Raw genomic sequence first — 27,775 nt, forward strand, 5'->3', positions numbered from 1 at the left:
GGCATGTAAAGTCATTAGTAGTCTGGGGTGTAAAGTGATGGACTTGTTTGTTTTAAAAATGTGTTGACTGTCCTGGAAAGGGAGGACTGTCTTTGCAGACACTTTGCCTAGAAGGGATAGCAGATAACTCTGAAGAAATTACATATGTGGCATGGGAGGAAAATACACTAATTAAGAAAACTGTTCCCTTTGACACTTTCATGAACTTGGTAAATCGTCAGTCAAGCAGTAACACACCAGCACATGAATAAATTGCAACAACACATTACAGAAGTGAAAGGGTGTGGTGTACAGGCTGAAGAACTATGTTTAGTGCTCCACTGTAATTTTGCTGAGAACTGTTCTGTAATTCTCCCACAAGAAGTACAAGGGTCTCATTGGAGTAATGGCCAGGTTTCAATTTTTTACACGAGCACCATATTTTCAAAACAAGACCATAAGTGTTGCAGTTATAAGTGATGACACAGGACATGAATCAGCACGTGCTTTGCTACCAATGCATAAAAAATTCAACTACAAACAGGGGCAGAGAAGATCATCATTATTTCTGATCGTGCTCCTCGTCATTTTATAAATTATTACCAGCTTTTTGAATTGAGTAAGTCGCTTGTGCCAACTGACTGACTGACTGACTCGTTGGTATAAAGGACGAAGGACTGGGGGCGAGGGGGGAGGGAGGTTCCTTGTTCCTGGTAAAATAATTACAAATGGAAAGAAGAAAAGAAAGGAGACGTACAGCCCAATAACAGGAGAATGGAAGAACCAGAAGAACGACAGAAGGACAACCAACACTACTTTGACCAAAACAGGAATAGAAAACCACAGAGAGAAGCAAGAAACAGGTAGAAGGCATAAAAACAAGAGAGCAGATGACCACAGCTGGCCGACACGAGAATAAAAAGGAAAAGCCAGCCACTCTGCGACACATTAAAACATCCAGTCTTAAAGCATTAGAGTGGAGAATACAAAGGGATAAAGGACATATGCGAAAACTTATATAGAATGATAAAACTCACCGTCATGTATAAAACTAAATTAGTCAATGAGGCGTTGTCAGCTAAAATTAATGGCAACGAGTCCGTTAACTGAAGAGTCCGTCACAGGGCAGCCAAAGGAGGATAGCTCACCAAGATATGGGCCACTGTCAGCCGGGCACTGCACCAACACGGAGGTCGGTCATCATGGCACAGAAGATAGCCATATGTCACCCAAGTGTGGCCAATGTGGAGCTGACAGAGAACCACAGAGCCCCTGCGAGAGGCCCGCATGGATGTCTTCCACACATTCGTAGTCTCCTTAATGGCACACAGTTTGTTGTGCATTCTGAGGTTATGCCATTCCATCTTCCAAAAGTCGCAAAACATTACAGTGTAAGTACTGAATGCACGTCAGTTGCAGAGACACCAATCTCCATAAGCAGTTTCCATGTAGCCTGTCGGCAAGTTAGTTGCCTGGGATTCCGACATGACCTGGGGTCCAGACAAACACCACAACCACTGAACCGTTCCAGGGCATAGCTGGACTCTTGGATGGTCGCTACCAAAGGATGACGAGGGCGGCAAAGGTCGATAGCTTGCAGGCAGCTCAAGGAGCAGTACACAGAAGAAACGACTACCCAGGGCATGAACGGATGTGGTCAACAGCACGAGATATAGCCACCAGTTCAGCAAGGAAAACACTGCAGCCATCAGGTAAGGAATTCTGTTCAATATGTCCTCCATGGACACACACGGAGCCGATGTGATCATCAGCCATTGAGCCATCGATATAAACCACTTCATGGCCTCGGTACATGTCAAGGATCTTGAGGAAGTGGTAGTGGAGAGCCACGAGATCAACTGAGTCCTTAGGGTCATGTGAAAGGTCCAGACAAAGATGGCAGCCTCTGTGTACACTATGGAGGCGTTAGTGAATGGACCTCAAGTATAGGAGATAAAGGCAAGGACTCCAGTTCAGAAAGAAAGGACTGGACGCAAACTGCAATTGGAAACCCTGAACTGGGCCGCCGATGTTGGAGATAAACCACAGTGGGTGGGGAAAGCAGACGGCAATTCGGATGTACAGGAGAACTACGAACGTGTGCAACGTAACTGACCAGCAGCTGTGCACGCTTAAATTGCAAATGGAAGGATGACACTGGTCACAGGACTCATCCTAAAAGCTCCTGTCGCTAGGTGAACGCCAGAGTGGTGCAATGGGTCGAGTAAACGCAACGCTGAGGGTGCCGCCGGACCATAAACCGGACTCCCATAGGCAAGGCGGGGTTGAACAAGGGATGTGTAGAGCTGCAGCAAAATAGAGCGATCTGCACCCCAGTTGGCGTTGCTCAGGCAGCAGAGGGTATTGAGATGCTGCCAGCACTTCCGCTTAAGCTGATAAGGTGAGGAAGCCAAGTCAATCAGGCATCTAAAACCAGTTCTAAGAATCAATGTGTCTCCACTACAGTGAGTGGATCATCATTAAGGTAAAGTTCTGGTTCTGGATGAACAGTACGATGCTGACAGAAGCGCATAACACACGACTTTGCGGCTGAAAACTAGAAACCATGACTGCACCTTGTGGATGGCTCCCTGTACGAGCCGCTCAGCAACACCAGTACTGGTGGAGCAGTACAAAATGCAGGAGTCATCTGCATACAGAGGTGAGACACACGGCCCTACAGCTGCTGCTAGACCATTAATGACCACTAAAAATCAAGATACATTCAATCAGAGCCCTGTGGGACCCCATTCTCTGGATACTGGAGGGGGGGGGGGGGGGGGCGGCTCTGGGAGGCAACAAAGTATGAAGCGACTGGAAATTTTGGATAAAAATCTGGAGTGGGCCTCTGAGACCCAACTCGTATAATGTGGCAAGGATGCGATGTTGCCAGGTCGTGTCATACGCTTTTCATAAATCAAAAAAGATGGCAACGAGGTGGAAAAAGGCTGTTCAGATGGCAGACTCAAGGGTCACAAGATTATGAGTGGTAGAGCAACCCTTGTGGAAGTCGCCCTGGCATGGGGCCAGTAGGCCACGTGACTCAAGGACCCAACCCAACTGCTGATACACCACACGTTCCCGCAGCTTACAAAGTATGTTGGTGCAGCTGATGGGCTGATAGCTACCCACATCAATCAGGTTTATACCGGGTTTGAGCAGCGGAATGATGGTGCTCTCCCGCTATTGGGATGGAAAGACATCATCGCACCAGATCCGGTTGAAGGTGACAAGGAGATGTCGCTTGTAGCCAGATGAGAGATATTTAATCATCTGACTGTGGATCCGACCTGGCCCAGGAGCAGTGTCGGGGTAATGTGCAAGGACACTGAGGAGCTCTCACTCTGTAATGGGGCATTATAGGATTCACTATGACATGTAGAGAACGAGAGGACTTTCCCTTCCAGCCGCTGTCTGAGGGTGCGAAACGCTGGAGGAAAATTCTCCGATGCAGAGGATGGAGCATAGTCCTCAACAAAGTGTTCGGCAAACACGTTTGCATTTATAGGTAACACGCCATTTATGTTAACACCGGGAAGACTTGTTGAGATCTGGTACCTGAAAACACGTTTGATCTTTGTCCAGACTTGGGAAGATGACTTATGGCACCCAATGATCAAAACATATCTCTCCCAATATTCCATAATTTGATAAGCTGGCGAATGCGGGCACGGAGCCATTTAAACACCATGAGGTGCTCCACAGAAGGGTGCCACTGTAGAGCTCGCCGACACTCCTTAATTGCTTCAGCGACTTCCAGTGACCATCAAGGGACTGCCTTTGTGACGGATTGTTTTTTCTGCCACAGAAACCATTGTTTTAGGCACCTGCTCTACCATCACATTGATGTTACCATGTAGGGGAGATTCAGCGGTGACAGCAGAGGTGAAAGTCTCCCAGTCCGCCTTGTTTAAAGCTCATCTGGGCAGGCGTCCGTGGGCCTGACACCGGGGTAGTGACAGGAAGGTGGGGACGTGGTCACTACCACACAGGGCGTCATGTACTCTCCAGTGGATAGATGGGATAAGTCCTGGGCAGCAAAGTGATAAATCAATGGCTTACTAACTACCATGAGCCACACTGAAATGTGTGGCGGTCCCAGTATTTAAGAGGCAGAGGTTGAGTTATGGGCATTAAAATCTCCCAAAAGTAGGAAAGGTTTAGGGAATTAGTCAATCAGTGCAGTTAATACATTCAGGGATACAGCACCATCTGGACGAAGATATACATTGCAAAATGTAATTTCCTGTGTCGTCCTTATCCTGACAGCCACAGCTTCAAGAGGGGTTTGAAGGGGCACAGGTTCACCAAAGACAGAGTAGGACATAGACGCAAACTCCACGTGACACTTTATTATAGTCCCTACGCTACCTGTGGTATCCCTTATAGCCGCGGAGGGCAGGGCTCTGCATTGCCAGGAACCAGGTATCCTGGAGGGCAATGCAGAAAGTAGGTGTAAAGCTTAACAATTGTTGTAGCTCAGACATATGGTGGAAAAAAATGTCGCAATTCCACTGGAGGATGATGTCATCGTGAGACTGGGAAGGCATGGAACATTCAATGAGGCAGTTTAAACCTCAGGGTCACCTGCTGCCACTGACTTTTTGCCTGAGCAGTCTATATCCATTGTGTCTGGGTGTCCGGCAAGATCCAGGTCCCTAGCAGACGCCAGAATTTCCATCTCATCTGCAGACGCAGAGCTTGTAGGCAGCGGTGGTGTGGGTGCCACCACAATTCCTTTGGTCTTGGGGATCTTCGTTTTGGATTTCCCTCGCTGCTCCTTGAATTTCCCTGGCGAGGAGGACTTCACTGATGCAGAAACCTGGGAAGGGAGTGACCCAAGGGATCCCTTCCTAGAGAGAGAAGTCTAAGAAGACTTACGCTTCTCCAGCACAGAAGTGGGGACTGATATCCCCGGTGGTTGGTGGTGATGCTCCTGAAGTAGGTGGTGCAGGAGCACCAGGGAGGGAAGTGCCCCCCACCATCAAGAGGGCAGGTGTAGTCTTTTGGCTTTGAGAAGTGACTGGGGTTAGCGGAGCTGATGGGGCTAGAACTGTTGTAGCAGCGGCATAAGACGATGTCATAGATATGGGATATAAGCATTGAAATTTCCTCTTATCCTAAGTGTAGGTCAATCAGTCCAGGGTCAACCACAGTTTAGTCAACAATCAGCCGCCTTTAGTGAATTAGCAGTCTAGTTAAAAGTTGATTAACTCTCTACAGCAAATTAATTTCTTAGGATGGATAGAATGTGTGACTGCTGTGTAAGGACGCAGGAGGAGCTGGCCACTGTTCGCGAACAGCTGAACGTGTTGATGGCCGTGGTCAGCCGTCTTCAGGCTGCCGCCTCTGAGTGTAGCGGCAGTGGGGAGTATGGTGCATCACATGGTACAGCCCAGGTGTTACATGCTTCACCCACTGTCCCTGCCGTCGAGACATCTTCGCGGGTAGCGGGCACGGTTGGGCCATCCTCTCCCCAAGGGGAGTGGCGGGTTCAGCGGAATTCGAGACGCATGAGGCGGAGGGTCAATGTGGAGGCTGGCGGAGGGTCAATGTGGAAGCTGGCAGTGTGGCATCGCTCGCCCTGTCTGTGAGTGGACATGTGGCTGCTCCTTCAGCTAGGTCTGATCAGGCACACGGGGGGAGGGGTTTATTAGTTATTGGGAGCTCCAACGTTAGGCGGGTGATGGAGCCCCTTAGGGAGATAGCGGAAAGGTCGGGGAAGAAGGGCAGCGTTCACTCTGTCTGCTCGCCGATCGCGATCCTCTGGTTTGGAGCCGAGTGGAAGGCTTAAACCAGAGGCTCAGACGATTCTGCGGAGATCTGGGCTGCAAATTTCTCGACCTCCGCTATCGGGTGGAGAAATGTAGGGTCCCCCTGAATAGGTCACGCATGCACTACACGCCGGAAGCGGCTACAAGGGTAGCGGAGTACGTGTGGAGTGCACATGTGGGTTTTTTAGGTTAGAGAATTCCCTCCCTAGGCCTGACAAGACGCCTCCTGATTGTTTGGTTTGTGGGATTAAAAGGACCAGACTGATACGGTCATCAGCCCCTTTTTCCAAACAAAACTTAAACCACCCAAAGAGAATAAAAACGAACAACAGGAAAGACGGCAGACGACATAGGACAAGAAATACTGCAACAGAGAACAGACAAAACAAATTAAAATCACACCGAGTGTGACGGTGGTTGGCCAACCATAGAGAAAAAAAAGGAAAAGCCAACCACCAAGATCACATTAAAAACTCAGTTTAAAATCGGAGGTGAAGAGCCAAAATCAACATAAAAACAAACACTCAGATTAAATGATAAAAACCCCCTGCTCGAATAAAACGTAAAACTAAGCTAGACATAGCATTGTCGTCAGTTAAAAGGGCAGGGAGCATATCAGGCAGGGCAAATGTCTGCCTGACCACAGCTAAAAGGGGGCAGGCCAACAAAATGTGGGCCACTGTCAAAGCCGACCCGCAGTGACATAGAGGAGGGTCCTGCCGGCGCAGTAAATAACTGTGTGTCAGCCAGGAGTGGCCAATGCGGAGCCGGCATAGGACTACAGAATCCCTGCGAGTGGCTCGCAGGGATGACTGCCACACAGCTGTCGTCTCCTTGACAGCACGGAGTTTATTACGTGTGGTCAGTTCGCGCCATTCATCGATCCATAGTGCAAAAGTTTTGTGGCGTAAGACTGCTCTCAAATCAGTCTCCGGGAGGCCAACATCCAGAGATGGTTTACTAGTGGCCCCTTTCGCAAGGTGGTCAACATGTTTATTGTCGAATATCCCAACATGACCGGGGGTCCACACAAAGACCACAGAGCAGCCACAACGTGCAAGAGTATGCAGGGACTCCTGGATAGCCATCACCAGACGGGAACGAGGGAAACACTGGTCGAGAGCTAGTAAACCGCTCAGGGAATCGCTACAGACAACGAAGGACTCACCTGAGCAGGAGTGGATATACTCTAGGGCTCGAAAGATAGCAACCAGCTCAGCAGTGTAAACGCTGCAGCCAGCCGGCAAGGAATGTTGTTCGGAATGGACCCCTAAAGTTAGCACATAACCAACACAACCAGCAAGCATCAAGCCATCAGTGTAAACAATGCAAGAGCCCTGATACCTGGCCAGGATTAAATAAAAGTGGCAGCGGAAGTCCTCTGGAGGGACTGAGTCCTTCGGGCCCTGTGCCAAGTCGAGCCGAAGGCAAGGGTGAGGAACACACCATGGGAGTGTGTATGCAAAGTGGCCTGAAAAGGAGGTGGAACAGTGAAAACCCTAAGCCCGGAGAGGATCTCTTTGACACGGACCGCGATCGTACAACCTGACCGGGGCCGACGTTGGACGCCTCCTGAGACGCGGCAAGATAGGAGTAGGCAAAATACAACAGGGAATAACAATATTAATGTGCTAATAGTAAATTGCAGGAGCATCTATAGAAAGGTCCCAGAAATGCTCTCATTAATATACGGTCACAATGCTCATATAGTACTAGGGAGAGAAAGTTGGCTGAAACCAGACATAAACAGTAATGAAATCCTAAACTCAGATTGGAATGTACACCGCAGAGACAGGCTGGACAGTGAAAGGGAAGGCATGTTTATAGCGATAAGAAGTGCAATAGTATCAAAGGAAATTGACGGAGATCCGAAATGTGAAATAATTTGGGTGAAGGTCACCGTTAAAGCAGGCTCAGACATTGTAATTGGATGTCTCTATAGGCCTCTTGGCTCAGCAGCTGTTGTGGCTGAGCATCTGAAGGATAATTTGGAAAATATTTCAAGTTGATTTCCACGCTATGTTATAGTTCTGAGTGGAGATTTTAATTTGCCGGATATAGACTGGTAGACTCAAACGTTCATAATGGGTGGCAGGGACAAAGAATCCAGTGAAATTTTTTTAAGTGCTTTATCTGAAAACTACCTTGAGCAGTTAAACAGAGAACCGACTCGTGGCGATAACATATTAGACCTTCTGGTGACAAACAGACCCAAACTATTTGAAACAGTTAACGCAGAACAGGGAATCAGCGATCATAAAGCGGTTACTGCATCGATGATTTCAGCCATAAATAGAAATATTAAAAAGGTAGGAAGATTTTTCTGTTTAGCAAAAGTGACAAAAAGCAGATTACAGAATACCTGAAAGCTCAACACAAGATTTGTCTAAAGACAGACAGTGTTGAGGATCTGTGGACAAAGTTCAAAATCATCGTACAATATGTGTTGGATGAGTATGTACCAAGCAAGATCGTAAGAGATGGAAAAGAGCCACCGTGGTACAACAACCGAGTTAGAAAACTGCTGCAGAAGCAAAGGGAACTTCACAGCAAACATAAACATAGCCGAAGCCTTGCAGACAAACAAAAATTACGCGAAGCAAAATGTAGTGTGAGGAGGGCTATGCCGAGAGGCATTAATTCGAAAGTAAGGTTCTATGTACTGACTTGGCAGAAAGTCCTAAGAAATTTTGGTCTTATATCAAAGTGGTAGGTGGATCAAAACAAAATGTCCAGACACTCTGTGACCAAAATGGTACTGAAACAGAGGATGACAGACTAAAGGCCAAAATACTAAATGTCTTTTTGCAAAGCTGTTTCATAGAGGAAGACTGCACTGTAGTTCCTTCTCTAGATTGTCGCACAGATGACAAAATGGTAGATATCGAAATAGATGACAGAGGGATAGAGAAACAATTAAAATCACTCAAAAGAGGAAAGGCCACTGGACCTGATGGGATACCAGTTCAATTTTACACAGAGTACGCAAGGAACTTGCCCCCCTTCTGGCAGCGGTGTACCGTAGGTCTCTAGAAGAGCGTAGCGTTTCGAAGGATTGGAAAAGGGCACAGGTCATCCCGGTTTTCAAGAAGGGACATCAAACAAATGTGCAGAACCTATATCTCTAACGTCGATCAGTTGTAGAATTTTGGAACACGTATTATGTTCGAATATAATGACTTTTCTGGAGACTAGAAATCTAGTCTGTAGGAATCAGCATGGGTTTCGAAAAACACGGTCGTGTGAAACCCATCTCGCGTTATTTGTCCACGAGACTCGGAGGGCCATAGACACGGGTTCACAGTTAGATGTCATGTTTCTTGACTTCCGCAAGGCATTCGATACAATTCCCCACAGTCGTTTAATGAACAAAGTAAGAGCATATGGACTATCAGACTAATTGTGTGATTGGATTGAAGAGTTCCTACATAACAGAAAGCAGCATGTCATTCTCAATGGAGAGAAGTCTTCCAAAGTAAGAGTGATTTCAGGTGTGCCGCAGGGGAGTGTCATAGGACCGTTGCTATTCACAATATACATAAATGACATTGTGGATGACATCGGAAGTTCACGAGGCTTTCTGCAGATGCTGTGGTGTACCGAGAGGTTGTAACAATGGTAAAATTGTACTGAAATGCAGGAGGATCTGCAGTGAATTGACGCATGGTGCACGGAATGGCAACTGAATCTCAATGTAGACAAGTGTAATGTGCTGTAAATACATAGAAAGATAGATCCCTTATCATTTAGCTACAAAATAGCAGGTCAGCAACTGGAAGCAGTTAATTCCATAAATTATCTGGGAGTACGCAATAGGAGTGATTTAAAATGGGATGATCATATGAAGTTGATCATCGGTAAAGCAGATGCCTGACAGATTCATTGGAAGAATCCTAAGGAAATGCAATCCGAAAACAAAGGAAGTAAGTTACAGTATGCTTGTTCGCCCGCTGCTTGAATACTGCTCAGCAGTGTGGGACCCGTACCAGATAGGGTTGAAAGAAGAGATAGAGAAGATCCAACGGAGAGCAGCGCGCTTCGTTACAAGATCATTTAGTAATCAGAAAAGCGTTACGGAGATGATAGATAAACTCCAGTAGAAGACTCTGCAGGAGAGATGCTCAGTAGCTCGGTAAGGGCTTTTGTTAAAGTTTCGAGAACATATCTTCACCGAAGAGTCAAGCAGTATATTGCTCCCTCCTACGTATATCTCGCGAAGAGACCATGAGGATAAAATCAGAGAGATTAGAGCCCACACACAAGCATACCGACAATCCTTCTTTCCACGAACAATACAAGACTGGAATAGAAGGGAGAACCGATAGGGGTACTCAAGTTACCCTCCGCCACACAGAATCAGGTGGCTTGCGCAGTATGGATGTAGATGTAGATGTAGATGTAGGGCTTTACACCACAACAGTAGACCATCACCTTGACCTTCTCGGGTTATGTATTAACCTCGAAGGTCAAGATGAAGGCACCTGTGGCAACCTGATGATCTCTCGGACCCCGGTGGACACACAAGGAAATGTACACCTTGCCCCTCTAAATTGGCAAACAGCTCATCATCAGACTACAAAAGAAGGCACCTGTGAAATATGATACTCTGGACCACATTTAAGCTCTTATGGGGCATGATGGTTACAGAAACATCCCCAGCTTGTCACAAGCGAGTAACGCCTGTGACTGAGCAGAGGATGCTGTTTTGATTAAGACTGACCCAGACCTCATTCTGGACAAGCCCTCCACGTCCCCAAACTTGTCCTCTAAATGCTCAACAAAAATGCTGAGGCATCACTGTCATGAAAGATTCCCCATCAGCTCTCGAACATACAAGGTACCGGGACAAATAATAGCCACTGCCATCCTTAGCCTGACGTCCCTCCTATCGTGTTGCAAGGGAGGGAAACGATTTGGGCTCGTACTTCTGTGCGTTTAATTGAGCCATGATCGCTTAGACTGCTGATGTTTGACCATCAGCAAGAGATGACATACCACGCTTCATCGCATGTCATCCATCCTGATTCCTCCCACTCCAACCAGGGGTCCTCCCCATGGGTGCCACCCAGCCACAGCAAAGGCCACCTGGCAGGATGGCCATTGCCGGGAGTCCCGATGCCCGTCACCCTGGGGCATCTAATCCTCGGCATACGTGGGGAATTAATGGTGCAGACACCAGCACAGTGATCCCTGTGTGGTCACGGGGCTACAACCAACGAGGTACATGGCGGCCCCACAAGAGACTGCTACCGTGCTCGATATCAGGTGCAATCCAACAAACAAGTACACTATCATCATTAGTGTAGAAAACGATACTGCACAGTTGATGGAAAAATATGCACCCAGGAGGGTGACCTCGCACAATAGTAGCAAAATAAGCAAAAGTGTAGATTCATTTCGACGAAGGATGGAAAAGGTTTCAGCACATGATGGACACGATGAACCACGTAAGTCACCCTCCCCAATTGGCTCGCTCTTCGGGAAAATTTTGAAAAATGGAAGTCAAAAACCAGAGGGGCCATCACATAAAGGCTGAAACGTGTGACACTTCTTTTAGTCGTCTCATACAACAGGCAGGAATACCTCGGGCCTATTCTATCCCCGGACCCGCAGGGGGTCAAACTGGCTGGGTATACAGTGCTACTGGTCACGGGAAGGAGCCTTGTGATGGTATAGGAGGCCTGCTGAAGCACCATGCTATAAAACAATCTTTCCAGACCAAATACAGCTCCAATTTAGAATGCTGAAGATTTTATGAGAGTCGTGAAATCTTACACATCCACGACCCTCACTTTTGTCCGAAGAGGAAATCTAAGAATTCCATGAGCAGAAAAAAGAATGGTCCAAACAAACTAAGACACATATTTGGACTCAAAGTGATGGGTGAACACATACTGTTCGCACTTTAAAGAGCAAGAAAGAAAAAATTTCATGTGTTCGGCCTACACTTCAGAAACAGAAGGATAATATTCAGATTCACAACCTGAGAAGGGGAATGTTTGTGGCGTGTGTGTACGACAATGACTGGTGCATTGCAGAGATTATAGATACCAGTTATGAATTAAACAACATTGTAGTGAACTTTATGCTACCACATGGACCAGCTGCTGGATACAGGTTTCCAGTGAAAGACAGCAACAATGCTATCAGTGCTCACTTCCTGTTCACAATGTTTTGTAGACTGTATAAGTGCTCCAGTTCCTATTGGTTCAACAGGATGGCATCACTCTATATCGAAGGAAGATACTGAACTACACTCAGCTGGCAGCTACACGGGTAGCAGAGGCTGTGTGGCGTGGACTGGGCGTTTTTTTTAAAGTTAGAAGGCCTCGGGAAATTACGGGATGGGCTGCAATCTCAAAGGATGCATGGCAAACACAGGACGTGCTTGGATCAAGGAACAGTCGGAATTGTAGTTGTAAAATGTCCCTGAGCTTCAAGCGCTAATAGACAGCACAGATGCTGAAATCCATTACAGGTACAGAAAGCTGGCTAAAGCCTGAAATAAGTTCTGCAGAAATTTTTACAAAGTCTCAGACGGTGTTCAGGAAAGATAGATTAGGCAGAATTTGTGGTGGAGTGTTTGTGTGTGTCAGCAGAGGTTCATCTTGTAGTGAAGTTGAAGTAGATACTCCGTGCGAATTGGTATGGGTGGAGGTTATACTTAACAGCCGAATTAAGTTAATAATTGACTCCTTCTACCGACCCCCAGACTCCGATGATATAGTTGCTGAACAGTTCAAAGAAAATTTGAGTCTCGTAACAAATAAATACCCCACTCATACGGCTATAGTTGGTGGGGTTTCAACCTTCCCTCGATATGTTGGCAAAAATACTTGTTCAAAACCGGTGGTAGGCAGAAAACATCTTCAGAGATTGTCCTAAAAGCTTTCTCCGAAATTTGGAAGAGAAAGTTGGTAACTGAAATTTCATAAATAGATCTCGCTGCGACGAAAAAGTCTTTGCTTTAATGACTTTCAACCCAACTCGTGTATCATATCTGCCACACTCTCTCCCCTATTATGTGATAATACAAAACGAGCTGCCCTTTTTTGCACCCTTTCGATGTCCTTCGTCAATCCCACCTGGTAAAGATCCCACACCGCGCAGCAATATTCTAACAGAGGACAAACGAGTGTAGTGTAAGCTGTCTCTTTAGTGGACTTGTTGCGTCCTCTTAGTGTCCTGCCAATGAAATGCAACCTTTGGCTCGCCTTCCCCACAATATTACCTATGTGGTCTTTCCAAATGAAGCTGTTTGTAATTTTTACACCCAGGTACTTAGTTGAATTGACAGCCTTGAGAATTGTACTATTTATCGAGTAATCGAATTCCAACGGATTTCTTTTGGAGCTCATGTGGATCACCTCACACTTTTCGTTATTTAGCGTCAACTGCCACCTACCACACCATACAGCAATCTTTTCTAAATCGCTTTGCAACTGATACTGGTCTTCGGATGACCTTACTAGACGATAAATTACAGCATCATCTGCGAACAACCTAAGAGAACTACTCAGATTGTCACCCAGGTCATTTATATAGATCAGGAACAGCAGAGGTACCAGGTCCCTTCCCTGGGGAACACCTGATATCACTTCAACTTTACTCGATAATTTGCCGTCTATTACTAAGAACTGCGACAATACCCTATAGGCCTGCAGCTTGATTAGAAGTTGCTTGGGAGGAACGGTGCCAAAAGCTTTCTAGAAATACGGAATCAACTTGAGATCCCCTGTCAATAGTGACCATTACTTTGTGCGAATAAAGAGCTAGCTGTGTTGCACAAGAGCAGTGATTTCTGAAACCATGCTGATTACGTGTCAATAGATCATTCCCTTCGAGGTGATTCATAATGTTTGAATACAGTATGTGCTCCAAAACCCTACTGCAAACCGATGTCAATGATACAGGTCTGTAGTTAGATGGATTACTCCTACTACCCTTCTTAAACACTGGTGCGACCTGCGCAATTTTCCAATCTGTAGGTACAGATCTATTGGTGAGCGAGCAGTTGTATATGATTGCTAAGTAGGGAGCTATTGTATCAGCGTAATCAGAAAGGAACCTAATCGGTATACAATCTGCACCTGAAGACTTGCCCGTGTCAAGCGATTTGAGTTGCTTCGCAACCCTTAAGGTATCTACTTCTAAGAAACTCGTGCTAGCAGCTGTTCGTGTTTCAAATTCTGGAATATTCCATTTGTCTTCCCTGGTGAAGGAATTTCGGAAAACTGCAAATGCAAAGATATTTTGTTGAGTCCAACATACATAGGTAGGAATGATCATCAAAATAAAATAAGAGGAATCAGAGCTCGAACAGAAAGGTTTAGGTGTTCGTTTTTCCCGCGCGCTCTTCAGGAGTGGAATGGTAGGGAGATAGTGTGATTGTGGTTCGATGAACCCTCTGCCAAGCACTTAAATGTGAAATGCAGAGTAATCATGTAGATGTAGAAGCAGTGGAACGCATTTTTAGTTCACTGACTGGCTAATTTCAGTACAAAACAGAGTGCATAGAAGTTGTGTAAACTGAAGCCTGTAAGTCTTTGGACCTTTCACATACATTTTGGAACCATTTAAAATACTTGAAAAATGAGTCTCTTACTCATCTTTCAAAACTGAAATGATGTTAAGTAAGGCTAGGTTTCGATTTTTATGAGCCCGTTATGTGATAATAAAACAGGTTTTAGGTATGGCAAAAATTTCAGTTGTTTATAAAACCTGTTCAACCTAAAAGTGGAAGCTCTGCTTTTCAGGGAATATAGAACTATATGGTGCTAATCAGCAGGGAAGGGGGAAAAAAAATCTGGATTGGTATTTTCGGCAAAAAAAATTCACAAAGTATAAAAAAGCTCAGAATGCCATAGTACAAGAACTTTGACAGGTAAGTCCAAATGGAGGATTTCTTTGTAATCATAAAGTAATTATATTTCAAAAAAAATAGAACTGTTCCAGAGACACAGCATTTTAAAAATTTTTCCGATATTCTGGTCCTCAAAATGGCATGCGCAGTGTCATCTTTGGAGGGCTGTATCTCAGATCAGAATTTTTTTTTGGAGAAAACAAAAATTTACGTGTTCCTTACCTAGTCCTCCATTTTAACAAATGCTAAATAAAATAACTCCCCGAGACTATGCAGGTATGATTTTTTCCTAGCCTGCCTGAATTGATATGGACTTTGCCAGCTATGAACAACATCGCAGAACATGTTTCAAACTCAGTGTAAACAAATCTTAATACGTAACTGCACAGCCACTGAACAAATTATATTTGTATAATGCATGTTTGACTATCAGCTATTTTTATTTTAAACCCCAATATAAAACAGTTTTAGTCGAAGACCATCTTCATGGATCCTACCAAAAAATAAAGTAAAATAAAAAATTATTACTTGTAGTGTACAGGAAATATTACAAATTCTGATCCAAGAAAGTGCAAAATATACATGAATACTCACAAGGCAAAAAAAGTTTAAGCCACAAGATCACATCTGTCATTACTTAAATAATAGCCATGTCTCATGTGTCGAGCATGTCATGAATTCCAGAATACAACACAGGACATTTAGAAGCAAACATACAAATAACAAGTGTAAATAGAGCATTACTGAAGAGACGATCAGAAGTATAAGTATTACACAACCCATGCATATGATAGTGGTAGTGGTGAGTGACATACTTTACCCAATGCAAAATTTTAGCTAAAAGGCATTAGAGGCTCAGCTGTTAAGTAAATATTTTGGGAGGTAATGTGTTGTCGATAATCCTTAAAGACAAATTTGGGCAACAGATTGGTTATACCGTGGTTATTTATCCCCTTCCTTTCTTTATGGCGTATTAGTATTACTGACATACTAGGCCTCTAATTAAGCACTTTTAACAAAACTTTATTTACATGTGATGTTTTTCTCTAAATGTAGTCGATATTTTACAGTAATTGTTCACTACTAAAACTTGGATGTATATGAATGCTGAGTGACATTTCAATCTATTTCTGAATACTGTATTTTAGCTTGTTTTTATGTTATGGGCACTATTTTCATTACATTTATGATACAATTGACATTTGTTTATACACATTTTATTGAATGTATGCAATGATTAAACTACTGTTTAACTTTAGGGTTCTATACTGTTTTTTACCCCAATTAGTAAGATCGATGTTATTCTATGTTTCAGGATAACAAGTTCATTTTCTGTTTACATATGTAACTATACCAGAGATGATCACCAAAGATAGTCCAGTCCTGTGCATTTAGCAATAAACTTTGTCATCGAGGTATTTTCATACCATACGACGAAAATACTTTCTGAAGATCTTTGACCAACTCCTCAATATTTTGTACAATTATAATACTTATACTTCTGATCTCTTCAGTATTGCTCTGTTTAATCTTGTTATTGGTATATTTGTTTCTAAAAATCCAGTATCGTATACTGGAGTTCGTGACATGCTCTCCACATGAGACATGGCCCTTTTTTTAAGTAATGACAGATGTGGTTATGTGGCTTGAACTGTCTTAAACCTGTAAGTATTCATTCCTTGGAACAGAATTTGTAACATTTCCTGTATACTACATGTAATTTCTAATACATACAGAATCTGTGAATATGGTATGTCACTGAAACTGGCCGATATTTGAGTTTAATATAAACAACAGCTGGTGGTAAAATACTATTTTATACATTACTTGATGGCTGTTGACAGTCATCTTCCAAAAATATTCAAATTATATTTATTTCCACAGACACAAAAATTAATATTACGAGACAAATAATATATACATACCTTGCATAAGAGCTACATTAAGTTTGACAGGTTTGTCCCAACTCTTATGTGAGGACTGAGCGCCATTAGAATTTTCATCTGCGGAACTGGGTTTAACTTCTGGTTGTGAAGCAGGATATTTTACTAGGTCTTGCAAACTTCTCATTTGTTGCGAAGCAGGTCCACAAGCCATCCTGATAAATAAATATGACAGAAATGAACATTATTATAAGTATCTACGACAGCTCTGTAAAATGTGTTAGCTCAGTGCTGTCAAGTATTTGTGACTGCTCTGAAAGACAAGATAAACTACTCTTGAGGATACAAGCATCATAATAACAGAGCCCTTATCATGTTTGGAAGAAATGTTGAGAAGCCAGTGACACGTTACAGATTACAGCTAGTGCATGAGTCACACTTAAATCGTTCAATTGTAGCAAACCCATCAAAGAAATGCAGGTATCCATGTCCAATACACACGGACAGCTTTCAAATTACCCAAATATTTATACTAAAGGCTAGCATATTTGGCAACTCATTGGTTGAGTATTTTGTTGGTTTTAGCATCATCAATACCTTCCATATGAACAAAGTTGGTTTTCCCACCATCATATCATTACAAACTTAAAGACTGCAGGATATGAGCATCATAGTTTATGGAAATTAACTGATCTCTAGTCACATTCTGGAGTCTACCCAACACAATTGCTTATAGACAGTTTTTATAGGTTGCTGATGCCTTAATGTAGATGGCAGTTAAGGTGAACAGATCTATTGCTCTCTCAGATATTATTTTACTGCATCATGCTCTAATATTGCCCAGGCAATGACCTCTATTATACCAAATATTGTGGAACACTTAAATCTGATTTGTTTCTGAAGAATACTTTCTTCTTCACAAGCACCTAATCTGAGATATTTTTCTGCAAGCTTTGGTATTTAGTATAAATAAAAAGAAAAGATTCTAAATGAATAGCCTATATCTACTGAAAATTCACAAGCAAGCAGGTGATTGCAAAAGGCACAAAATAATCACTAGTCCATTCTGCATCCATTTACATATCCTGAAAAGGAATAACTAACACCATTAATATTAATTTATTAACAATTAACTATGCCTCAAACTGATTTTAACACTGTGATCCACGTGTTATATGTTAGTAAAAGAGTGGCACACAAATGTGTGTTCCTTGGAAAATGTGTGAAGAAATAGCCCTGGAATTTTTAATGTGATGGCAACATACTTTCCTGAATGAGTCTTAATTATCTGTCATGGTCTTGTGAAGGCCTTCGTACATGTCAGGAACTGCACATTTTTTTCCTGTGAACTTTATTGATTCTTTCATTAATTTCAATTTATTAAGCACCCTGAATTAACCATTTTGAAGGTGAATCATGGAAGTGTCTCGAAGGATATTACTTCATTTGAGAAACTAGGCCAACACCCAGGCCAAATACTTTAAAAGAATCAGCCTACTCTTCTTTTCTACGAAGCACTAATAACCAAGAACAGGTATCAGCTTAGCCAAGAATTTGAGATGCATTATCCTGAGTAATCTGGACACATTACGACAATGTCAAAGTTGTCTCTGCTCTGAAAGTCAACTGTTAACCAACTCACCACTATCAGCATTCTAAAAATGTCATTTGGAGCTCATCTAATTCACTTGGGCTGGCTTCGCTACGCAACAATTATTTAACCTGAAAGAACATCACCAACCAAATCAATTTTTTTAGCAATTTTCATCTGTTGCAGGGAGATCTATCAGAAATTATAAACTGTTTGGTGGTGATGGTGGTGTTGGGGAGAGGGATGGAGGAGTGGGGGTAAAAAGAGAGGAGGAATGCAAGGGTGAAGAAATGGTTGTACTGCAGTAGGATTTGCTTAACTCAAAAATAGTGTCGCCACCTATAATTTATTTTAATAACAGCAAAGATCGAGCCGATTTACTGCTGTAAAGACTTGCTGAAAAACTACTCATGCATACATCAAATTATCTGATATCAGATAAGAAATTACAACTCTTGCTGCTAGCTAGAAATTATGTGTAGGCAAACGTCTACAAGAAAAATAGGCTCACAGGTACCATTAACACACACTGTGGAATTAAGCCTTTCCCAGGTACCTAGCCACGAAACAGACATCCAAATAAGAAAGATGAGGCACTAACAATCAAGAACAAGTATCAGCTTAGCCAAGAATCCAAGACGCATTATCTCGAATAATCTGGACAAATTAGGAGCACACTACTGTGTTCACAAACGTGGAATTTGTTGACATTGTGCATCGGCATGAATGGCCTTGGCCGCTGTGTAGTACCACCTGCACAATCTGGCACTGACCCACGATTATCCTTTTCGCTGCACAATAATGCATTATTCTAAAATACCTGGGAATTGAACGGGATGACTTAGAAAAAGGCTAACTTTGGATCAGTGCCAGGCTGTGCAGTTGGTAACATACATATCACTGACTACACTTTAATAGGGGGGTGAAATGTAAGTTTGTAAGCTGTGAAGGCAAGAGAGCCACAAATATACGACAGAATGACTGCTATCGGAGAGACTCTGCCTACACTTTTTTGGGGGAGGTGAAGTGGAGGAGATGTAATATCTTCAAACTGTAATAGAGATTCATTTTAATTAAATACAGTCAATTGAACCACGTGACAGGCAATGTGCCATGTACAGTAAGTTTTCTGCAAGAATATGCTATTTTGGCAGTTGCAGTTAAGTGTCACTGTTTTGAGAAGTAAAGAAAATGAGGAACCCTGTCACATACCAATAACAATTTCATGAGGCAAAGAAGAACCTATGGATGTTCATATGGTGTGGAATGTGATACCAAAAAATTGAGACTGGTGAACCAAAATATAGTTTATTTGACCTATTTTTATATATGATTTCATCACGAGATCATCATTAGTGAACGTTGTACTGAAGTGAGCTCTGAACTAGCTGGTAGACAGTGGTACCTGTGGTGGTTGTCAAAAAATTAATGAACTGCATTTAATTTTAATTTCATGGGTGTATGGAAATGTGTTGGACAGGTTTATTTAGGGCGGGGAAGGGGCTAGTTATTTGAGTGCAAGTAGGTGGAGCAAGTTTTTATTTTGATTGTGTTATTTTTTTGTGTTATGTAACTATGATACTGCCGACCTTGCCAAATGGGGAGGATTGCTTACTTCACCAATACAGATTGCCATACCATAGGCACAACCACAATAGAGGAGTACCTGTGGAAAGGCAAGTCTAATGTGTATTACTTAAATGGGGCAACAGCCATTTCACGGGTTGCATGAGGGGGAGGGGGACGCAACAGTCCGCATGACTGACGTATCTGGTCTTGTAAAATTACACAAATGTCCTTGCTGTGATGGTACAGGGAATAGTTGGCAAGGGAAAACTAAGCTGTTATTTTTCCCAAGAGCATGGAGCTTTACAGGTTAGAGAATTCGAATACAAACCATAGGATGAAGTTATTTATTGTGGAAATTAATTAAGTGCCGTGCCAGGAAGAACAGAAGAACAGGATTTCTGTACAGCTGAGTACCAAAAAAAGCAGTAATGCACAAGCAGGTCCAAAAATGAATCAAAAAAATAGGAATGCAGGTGAGCTACGATTAAAAGCATAGTGAATGCATTATCATAGCCAACACAGAAACAAAGCCAACATACACCACAATAGTGGTTCAAGTTTATATGCCGACTAACTGTGCTGATGAAGAGACTGAAAGAATGTGTGATGAAATAATAGAAATTATTCATATAGTTCCATGATACAAAAATTTAACTATGATAGGAGATTTGCATCAAAAAGTAGGAAAAGAAAGAGATGGGAAAGTAGTGAGATGGGAAAGTAGTAAAACATTGACTGTGAGAAAGGATTGGTTGGTTTTGGGGTTTGATGGGGGCTAAACATCAAGGTCATCATTCCCTGTTCCAAACAGACATACTTGTAAAAGGCCTATACAGTAAAAGCATAACCTCTGCACCCAGAGGGAAGGAACACCAAGGTGTACAGAGCTAAAATGAACACCGCAGTAACACAAAATAGGGGACACTTAAAAGGAGCAGAGCAAATAGTTGATTAGAGTAAAATAGACTACAGTGGTTAATGGATCAGGTAGAAGGTCAACCACGCAAACACAAATGAAGAACCTCCAGCTGGAAAATGTTGATAGAGGTACCAACACAACTTGTTACCATAAAAGACACTATTTTGGTATCCACGTCACAATTAAGTGCTTGTAGCCTGAGAAATCATGTGAGAGCGCCCACACTAGAGTGAGTGATAAAACCCAGCTGCACGGATAAAATGTAAAACTGAGTCAGCTATAGAGGCATAGTCACCTAGAATTAAAGTAAGTGCAGCTGGTAAATTAAAGGGCTGCCGCAAGGAGGCTAAAAGGGGGCAGTTCATCAGAAGATGGACCACTGTCAGCCCTGCACTTGGGCGGGTTTTCACGACGAAGGAGATAGCTGTGGGTCAACCGCATATGTCCAATTCGGAGACGGCAGAGAATAACTGAGTTCCTACGCGTGCCCCTCAAGGATGAGTTCCATACAGCCGTGGACGACTTGACCATGCGGAGCTTATTTGGCGTGTTCAAGATAGGCCATTCAGAGCTCCAGACATCACGAACCTTGCGATGTAGGGCTGACCAGAGGTCTCTTTCCACGAAACCAAGCTCCAGGGGTGGCCTGCTTGGCCAACCAATCGACACGTACGTTTCCTGGAATGCCGATGTGGGCTGGGGTCCACACAAACATCGCTGAACGACCACATTCGGCGAGAGCAAAAACAGCATTTTGAATACCGTGCACCGAAGGGTCCCGAGAAAAAAAATGGTCGAGTGGTTGCAATCCACTCAGGGAGTCACTGCATATGACAAATGACTCCCAAGGGCAGGAGGAAAAGTGAGCGAGGGCACGATAAAGAGCAACCAGCTCCACAGTGAAAATACTGCTCCCACAAGGTAGGGAATGTTGCTCAACATAGTCGCCGTGGATGAAAGCAAACCCAGTGCATCCATTGACCACAGAACCATCAGTCTAGATTAAATTGCATCGCGAAACGAGGCAAGAAGATCCAAGAATTGTTGATGAAGATTGGCAGGTGGAATGGAGAATTTGGAGTCGCAGGACAAATCCAAGCAAAGCCACAAGTGAGGGAGGGACCAAGGAAAGGAAGAAGAAGAGGGCCGGAAGGATGGAGGAAAGGGAAAGGACTCTAGTGACAAGAGAAGGGAACAAACGCAGACCGCGATCGGGAGACCCAACCTAGGCTGCCGTTGTGGGGAGGGGAGTGCAGAAGATGGAAAAAGGAGCCTGTAGTTTGGGTGGTCGGGCGAGACATGGATGCGGGCGATGTATGACGCAAGCAACTGTTGTCGGCAGAATCGCAGGGGAGGGATTCCAGCTTCTACAAGAAGGCTAGTCACCAGACTAGTGCGGAAGGCAGCTGTCAACAGTCTGACGCCACAATGGAGAATCGGGTCGAGGATCTGCAACGTTGAAGTTGCTGCCGAGTCGTACACCACGCTCCCGTAGTCAAGACGGGACTGGACTAAGGCCTTATAGAGCTGTAGGAGGGTTGTTTGTGCAGCCAACGGTATGGCTGAGGCAGCGAAGGATGTTGAGGTGCCGCCAGCACCATTGTTTAAGCTCACGAAGATGAGGTGACTACGTGAGCTGAGCGTCAAACAGCATGCCAAGAAAGTGATACGTCTCCTCAATAGGATGGAGTTCATTGGCAAGGTAGAGCTCCGTATGGAGGTGAACCGATCGACGACAGAAATGCATCAGTCGGGTCTTGGAGGCTGAGAACTGAAAACCATGGTTGGATGTCCAAAAACGTGCCTTACTGATAGCTCCCTGGAGCTGCTGTTCAGCGACACTGATGCTTAGGGACTGTAATAAAGACAAAAGTCATCGGCATATAGAGAGCAACAGACCGATGAGCCCACGGCAGCCGCAAGACCATTAATCGCCACCAAAAAGAGAGGGACACTGAAAACCGAGCCCTGCTGGACACTATTCTCCTGAGTATGAGCAGAGCTAAAATAAGTGCCAACTCTAACCAGAAAGGAGTGATGGGAGAGGAAATTCCGTATAAAAATCGGAAGTGAACCCAATAAGCACCATTTGTGCAGCGTAGCATGGATATGATGGCACCCGGTGGTATCGTACGCCTTCCAAAGATCAAAGAAAACAGCAACTAGATGTTCTCACCGAGTAAAAGCTGTACGAATAGTCGACTCTAGCGAGACTAAATTGTCGATCGGCCGATTGCTGAGTGGCCTTGACGGAAGCCCCCCGGCCCAGGGCTTCAAGGATCCACATGTGCAGCCGACTCACCATCCATTCCAGGAGTTTGCACATAGGGTTAGTAAGGCTGATAGGGCGATAGCTATCAACCACCAGCGGTTTCAGCACTGGGATGGTAACGCTATCCTACCAACGAGTTGGGAAAATGCCCTCCGTCCAGATGCGGTTAAACAGGGCGAGTAATTCACCATTACAGTGCAACTGAGAGATGATGAAGAAACTGGTTGTGAATTCGGTCTGGACCTAGAGAGGTATCGGGGCAAGCTGTAACGGCACTTTGGAACTCCCCATTCACTAAACGGGGCGTTGTATTGTTCCCAACAGTGCGTGTGAAACAACTGCATACACTCAGCCTGCTCTTTAATGGGGCAGAATTCTGCACTGTAGCCTGCTGTCACGGAAATATTAGCGAAGTACTCTGCCAGATGTTCGGCGATGGCAACTGGGTCAGTACACAGTGTGCCCAGAAGAGAAAGGCAAGGGACAGACGCGTGAGGGTGAAAGCCAAAAATGCGCCGAACCCGTGACCACACCTGAGATGGGGAGGTGTGAGAACCTATGGAGGCAACATATCGTTCCCAGCAGTCCTGTTTGCTCTGCCGGATTAACCGCCGAGCCTGGGCCCGCAGCCGTTTAAAGGCAACCAGATTCTCTAGGGAAGAATGACACCGGCTCGCCGGCAATCCTGGATTGCTTCTGCAATCTCTGGTGTCCACCAAGGAACTGACGTACGCCTAAGGGTACTTGCAGAACAGGGGACAGTTATCTCGGCAGCAGAAATAATGGCCATAGTGACCTCGTCCACTGCCAAATCAATGTCATCAGGAAGCGGAGCAATGGCCATAGTAGCTCAGGTGTAGGCTGCCCAATCGGCTCCACAAAGATACCATTGTGGCAGCTAGTCAGGGGGTTGGGATTGAAGAAGAGAAACCAGGATAGGAAAATGGTCACTACCACAGAGGTCATCGTGGACCCTTCAACTGAGGTATGGAAGAAGACCTGGGCTACTAAGAGAGAGGTCAATGGCCGAATATGTACCATGAGTCAAGCTAAAATATGTGGGAGCATCAGTGTTAAGGAGGCAAATCTCCTGCTGTGCCAAGAGTGCCTCAACGTTCCTACTCTGGCACAAGATCTGGGCCCCACCCCATAAAGGGTAGTGGGCATTAAAGTCCCCCAAAAGGAGGAATGGCAGGGGGAGCTGGGTGAACAAGGCAGCTAGGTCAGCAAGAGGCACAACCTCATCCGGGGGAAGGTGGAGGGAACAGATGGTAAGCTCCATTCCTGCCCAGATTATAACAGAAACAGTCTCGAGAGCCGTGTGAAGTGGCACTGGGGCACTAGGAAAAGTGGCAAGAACATAAACACAGACACCGCCAGACTCCCTGTTGTACACTACATGGTTCTTATAGTAACCCTGGTAGCCACAGAAGGAGAGGGTCCGCCCAACAGGAAACCAGGTTTCCTGTAGGGCCAGACAAGTAGCCAGAAAGCGACACACGCTGTTTCAACTCAGCAAGGCGGTGGAAAAAACCACGGCAATTCCATTGAAGGATAATGGTATCCGACTGTGAAGACATGAAAGAACCTTCGGGGGAGGGGGTAGGACACGCCTTAGAAGCACTTGCCCCCACCGACTGCGAAGTAGGCTGATCAACTTCCATAGGAGCTGCGGGTCGAGCAACATTTAGCTCCTGAGTGGACACTAGATGCTCCACTTCACCTTCAGGTGCAGTGGTGAACTCCTTTTCTGTCTCTATGTCGTCCTCTTTTTGCTTTTTCTTCTTTTTGGTAGGATCCAGTTTGTCCTTTGGTTTATCAAACTGGGTGGGCTTTTCCGACCCAGTCTCATGGACCGAGGAAGACCTGGAACCCTACGGCCCTCAGGTGGTGGCTTTTCCAGCCACTGGCTGACATCTCGAGGGGCAGTAACCATGGAAGGGAGGGCACCAAGCGATCACTTCCGCGCGAGGGGAGCCGGACGAGGCGGGCACTTCTCCGGCTCAGAGGTGGGGACTGAAATCCTCAAAGGAGGAGGAGGGGTTGTTACTCCTGATGTTGACAACAGGGGAACAATGGAAGAGGGTGTTTCCCCAACTGCCAGGGGGGCAGGAATAGATGGCCAGGCTGGAGGGGCCACAAAAAGCAGCCGAGCTTGGGGGCTCACTGCCAAGCAAGGTGACGTCGAAGCTGCTGCAGCAAACGTCAATGAAATGCGCACAGGGTGAAGTCGGTCGTACTTGCGTTTAGCCTCTGTGTAAGTGAGCCAGTCCAAGGTCTTATACTCCATAATCTTCCGTTCTTTTTGACAAACCGCACAGTCTGACGAGCAAGATGAATGTTCCTGTCCGCAGTTGACACAAACAGGGGGCAGCGAACGCGGGACGTTGGGGTGGGAGCCACGTCCACAATCCCGACAGGTAGGGTTGGCATCACATCTCGATGACATATGTCCAAACCTCTAGCACTTAAAGCAGTGCATGGGAGGAGGGACGTAAGGCTTAACATCACATCAATATATCATCACCTGACCTTCTCGGGCAGGGTGTCTCCCTCGAAAGCCAAAGCGAAGGCGCTGGTGGCAACCCTACTATCTTTAGGTGCCCTGAAGACATGTCGTACAAAGTGGACACCGCGGCATTCCAGATTTGCACGGAGCCCATCGTCAGACTGCAACAATGGGTCACAATGAAAAATAAGTCCCTCAATCATATTGAGGCTCTTATGATGCGTAATGGAGACTGCAACATCACCGAGCTTGTCACAAGCAAGCAATGCCCCTGACTGTGCTGGGGATGCTGTCTGTATGAGGACTGCTCCAGACCTCATTTTAGACATGCCCTCAACTTCTCCAAACTTGTCCTCTAAATTTTCCACAAAAAACTGAGATTTTGTGGTCAGAAATGAGTCCCCATTTGTTCAGCTGCAAACCAGAAATCAAGGAGAATACGTCTCACCAGGTAATTTAGACCACCGTTCCTCCCCTGGCGTGGGCGGAGAAGGGAACGATTGAGGTCATACTGTAAAGCATTGAACTTTTCTTTCTTAGAGACTCGTGCTTGCGCACGTGAGAAAGGAATGAAAGAGAAAGCGGAGTAGTAGGAATTTTACCTAGAGCATAATTTAATCATTATTAACACTTGGTTCAAGACTCAGGTAAGAAGGTTGTGTAGCTAGTAAAGACCAGGCAACACTGTCAACTTTCAGACTGGCTACATAATGGCAGGGAAGATTTCGAAACCAGGTGTGCAAGTGAGTCATTTCCAGGTGCAGATGGAGATTCTAGCCATAATTTATTGGTTATAAACTGTTAAATAAACTGAAGAAACTACAAAATGATAGCAAAATTAAGGTGATGGGGTAAGTAGGTAGGTAGTTTCATGTTCCCTGACTCATTTTGCACAATAATTTGTAATGATGTGGAATGAGTCATTTTACATTTACATGTACTGTTACGTTCTGAACAATTCTAAGTTACTTTTTTTTTAAAATAATGGAAGAAAAACAATATACATATGTGAGCAAGTAATTCCTACCATCCATCTTTTACAAACTACAATAATACAAATTCTTCTATGGAATAGGAAGAGTTGCCAAGGAAATGCTTTCTCAGTTTGTTTTCAAATTTTACTTTGCTGTCCATCAGAAATTTTATATCACTGGTAAGTAATCAAAAATTTTTGTTGCAGCATTGTGCACAACTTTTCGTGCTAACGACAACCTTGATGTGGAGTAATGAATGTCTATTTCCCTCTAGTGGTTGTAATCATGTACACCACTGTAACTGGAAGTCCTTAAACAGTTTGTGGCCTGGTGTTGGGATCTGACTCAGAGAATGCCAATTTTATTTTTTTCTGATGACATCGCCCTCAGTAGTTCCCTTCCAGAGATATGAATGGGGGAGTATTTTACCTCCAGAAAGTTTCACACAAGAGGACACCACCATTATTTAACCATATGGTAGTGGGAACACACCAGTGGACCCTCAACCTGTGGTCATAGCTCACTTTAGGGTAAAAACAATTTTAAATTAAGTTTGTTAGTTCACCTACCCTTAAATGTATTTATGACTGTTTACTCATGTTCAAATAAATACAAATGTATGCTAATTCTAATGCATGCAACTGATTTGATTACTGTCACGTTTGTCATTTCCATGTTTAATGTGTTAATGGCTCTCATCCACACACACATATTTACAACTGTTAAGCTTTTGGTACCTTCTTTGTAATTGATGACTTGAAACAAATTAAAACAGGCTGCTCTTTTTGAACTGTAGGGGAATATTTAGAACAAACTGATCTGTAGTCACAAAATGTCCCACTCCTTAAACTGATGTCTACAGGATAATCATGGGTGAGCACTAGATATTATTCTAACAGCAAGTTTTTGAGCAAAGAGGACTTATTTTCTTAAAGATGTGTGCTACCCCAGAACATTATTCAATAAGGCATCGGTAAATTAAAATATACAAAATTCAGGGAGAAGAAATAAAAACCTCGAGCTTTGCTCTCAGAGACAGTAAAGGACTTCGAAGAACAGTTGAACAGCCAACATTTTGAAATGAGAACATAAGATGAACAACAACAAAAGCAAAACAAGAATAGTGGAATGTAGTAGGATTAAATCATGTGATGCTGAAGGAATTAGACAGGAAAACGAGAAACTTGAAGTAGTAGATGAATTGTGCTATTTAGGCAGCACAGTAACAGATGATGACTGAAGCGGACTGGAAACGGTCAGGAAAGTGTGCCTGGATAAGAGAATTTTGTTAACATCATGTTTACGTTTAAGTGTTAGGAAGTCTCGTCTGAACAGAGTGTAGCCATGTAAGGAAGTGAAACATGGATGATATACTGTTTAGACAAGAATAGAGTAAAAGCTTTTGAAATTCGCGGCTACAGAAGAATGCTGGAGATTAGGTG

At 44.2% G+C, this 27,775-nt stretch overlaps 1 protein-coding gene across 1 annotated transcript in view; it reads right to left on the reverse strand.

Annotated features, from left to right (window-relative positions):
• LOC126272758 (uncharacterized) overlaps window positions 1-27,775 on the reverse strand; it is a 138,287-nt gene that overhangs the window by 98,987 nt on the left and 11,525 nt on the right. Inside the window, exon 2 of the mRNA XM_049975878.1 lies at window positions 16,542-16,714. Coding sequence (XP_049831835.1) covers window positions 16,542-16,713 — 172 coding nt within the window. The 5' untranslated portion in view covers window position 16,714. The remainder of the gene's footprint in view (window positions 1-16,541; window positions 16,715-27,775) is intronic.

The sequence above is a fragment of the Schistocerca gregaria genome, chromosome 1 (assembly GCF_023897955.1).
Source record: "Schistocerca gregaria isolate iqSchGreg1 chromosome 1, iqSchGreg1.2, whole genome shotgun sequence".
In the NCBI taxonomy this organism is placed as follows: Eukaryota; Metazoa; Arthropoda; class Insecta; order Orthoptera; family Acrididae; genus Schistocerca; species Schistocerca gregaria.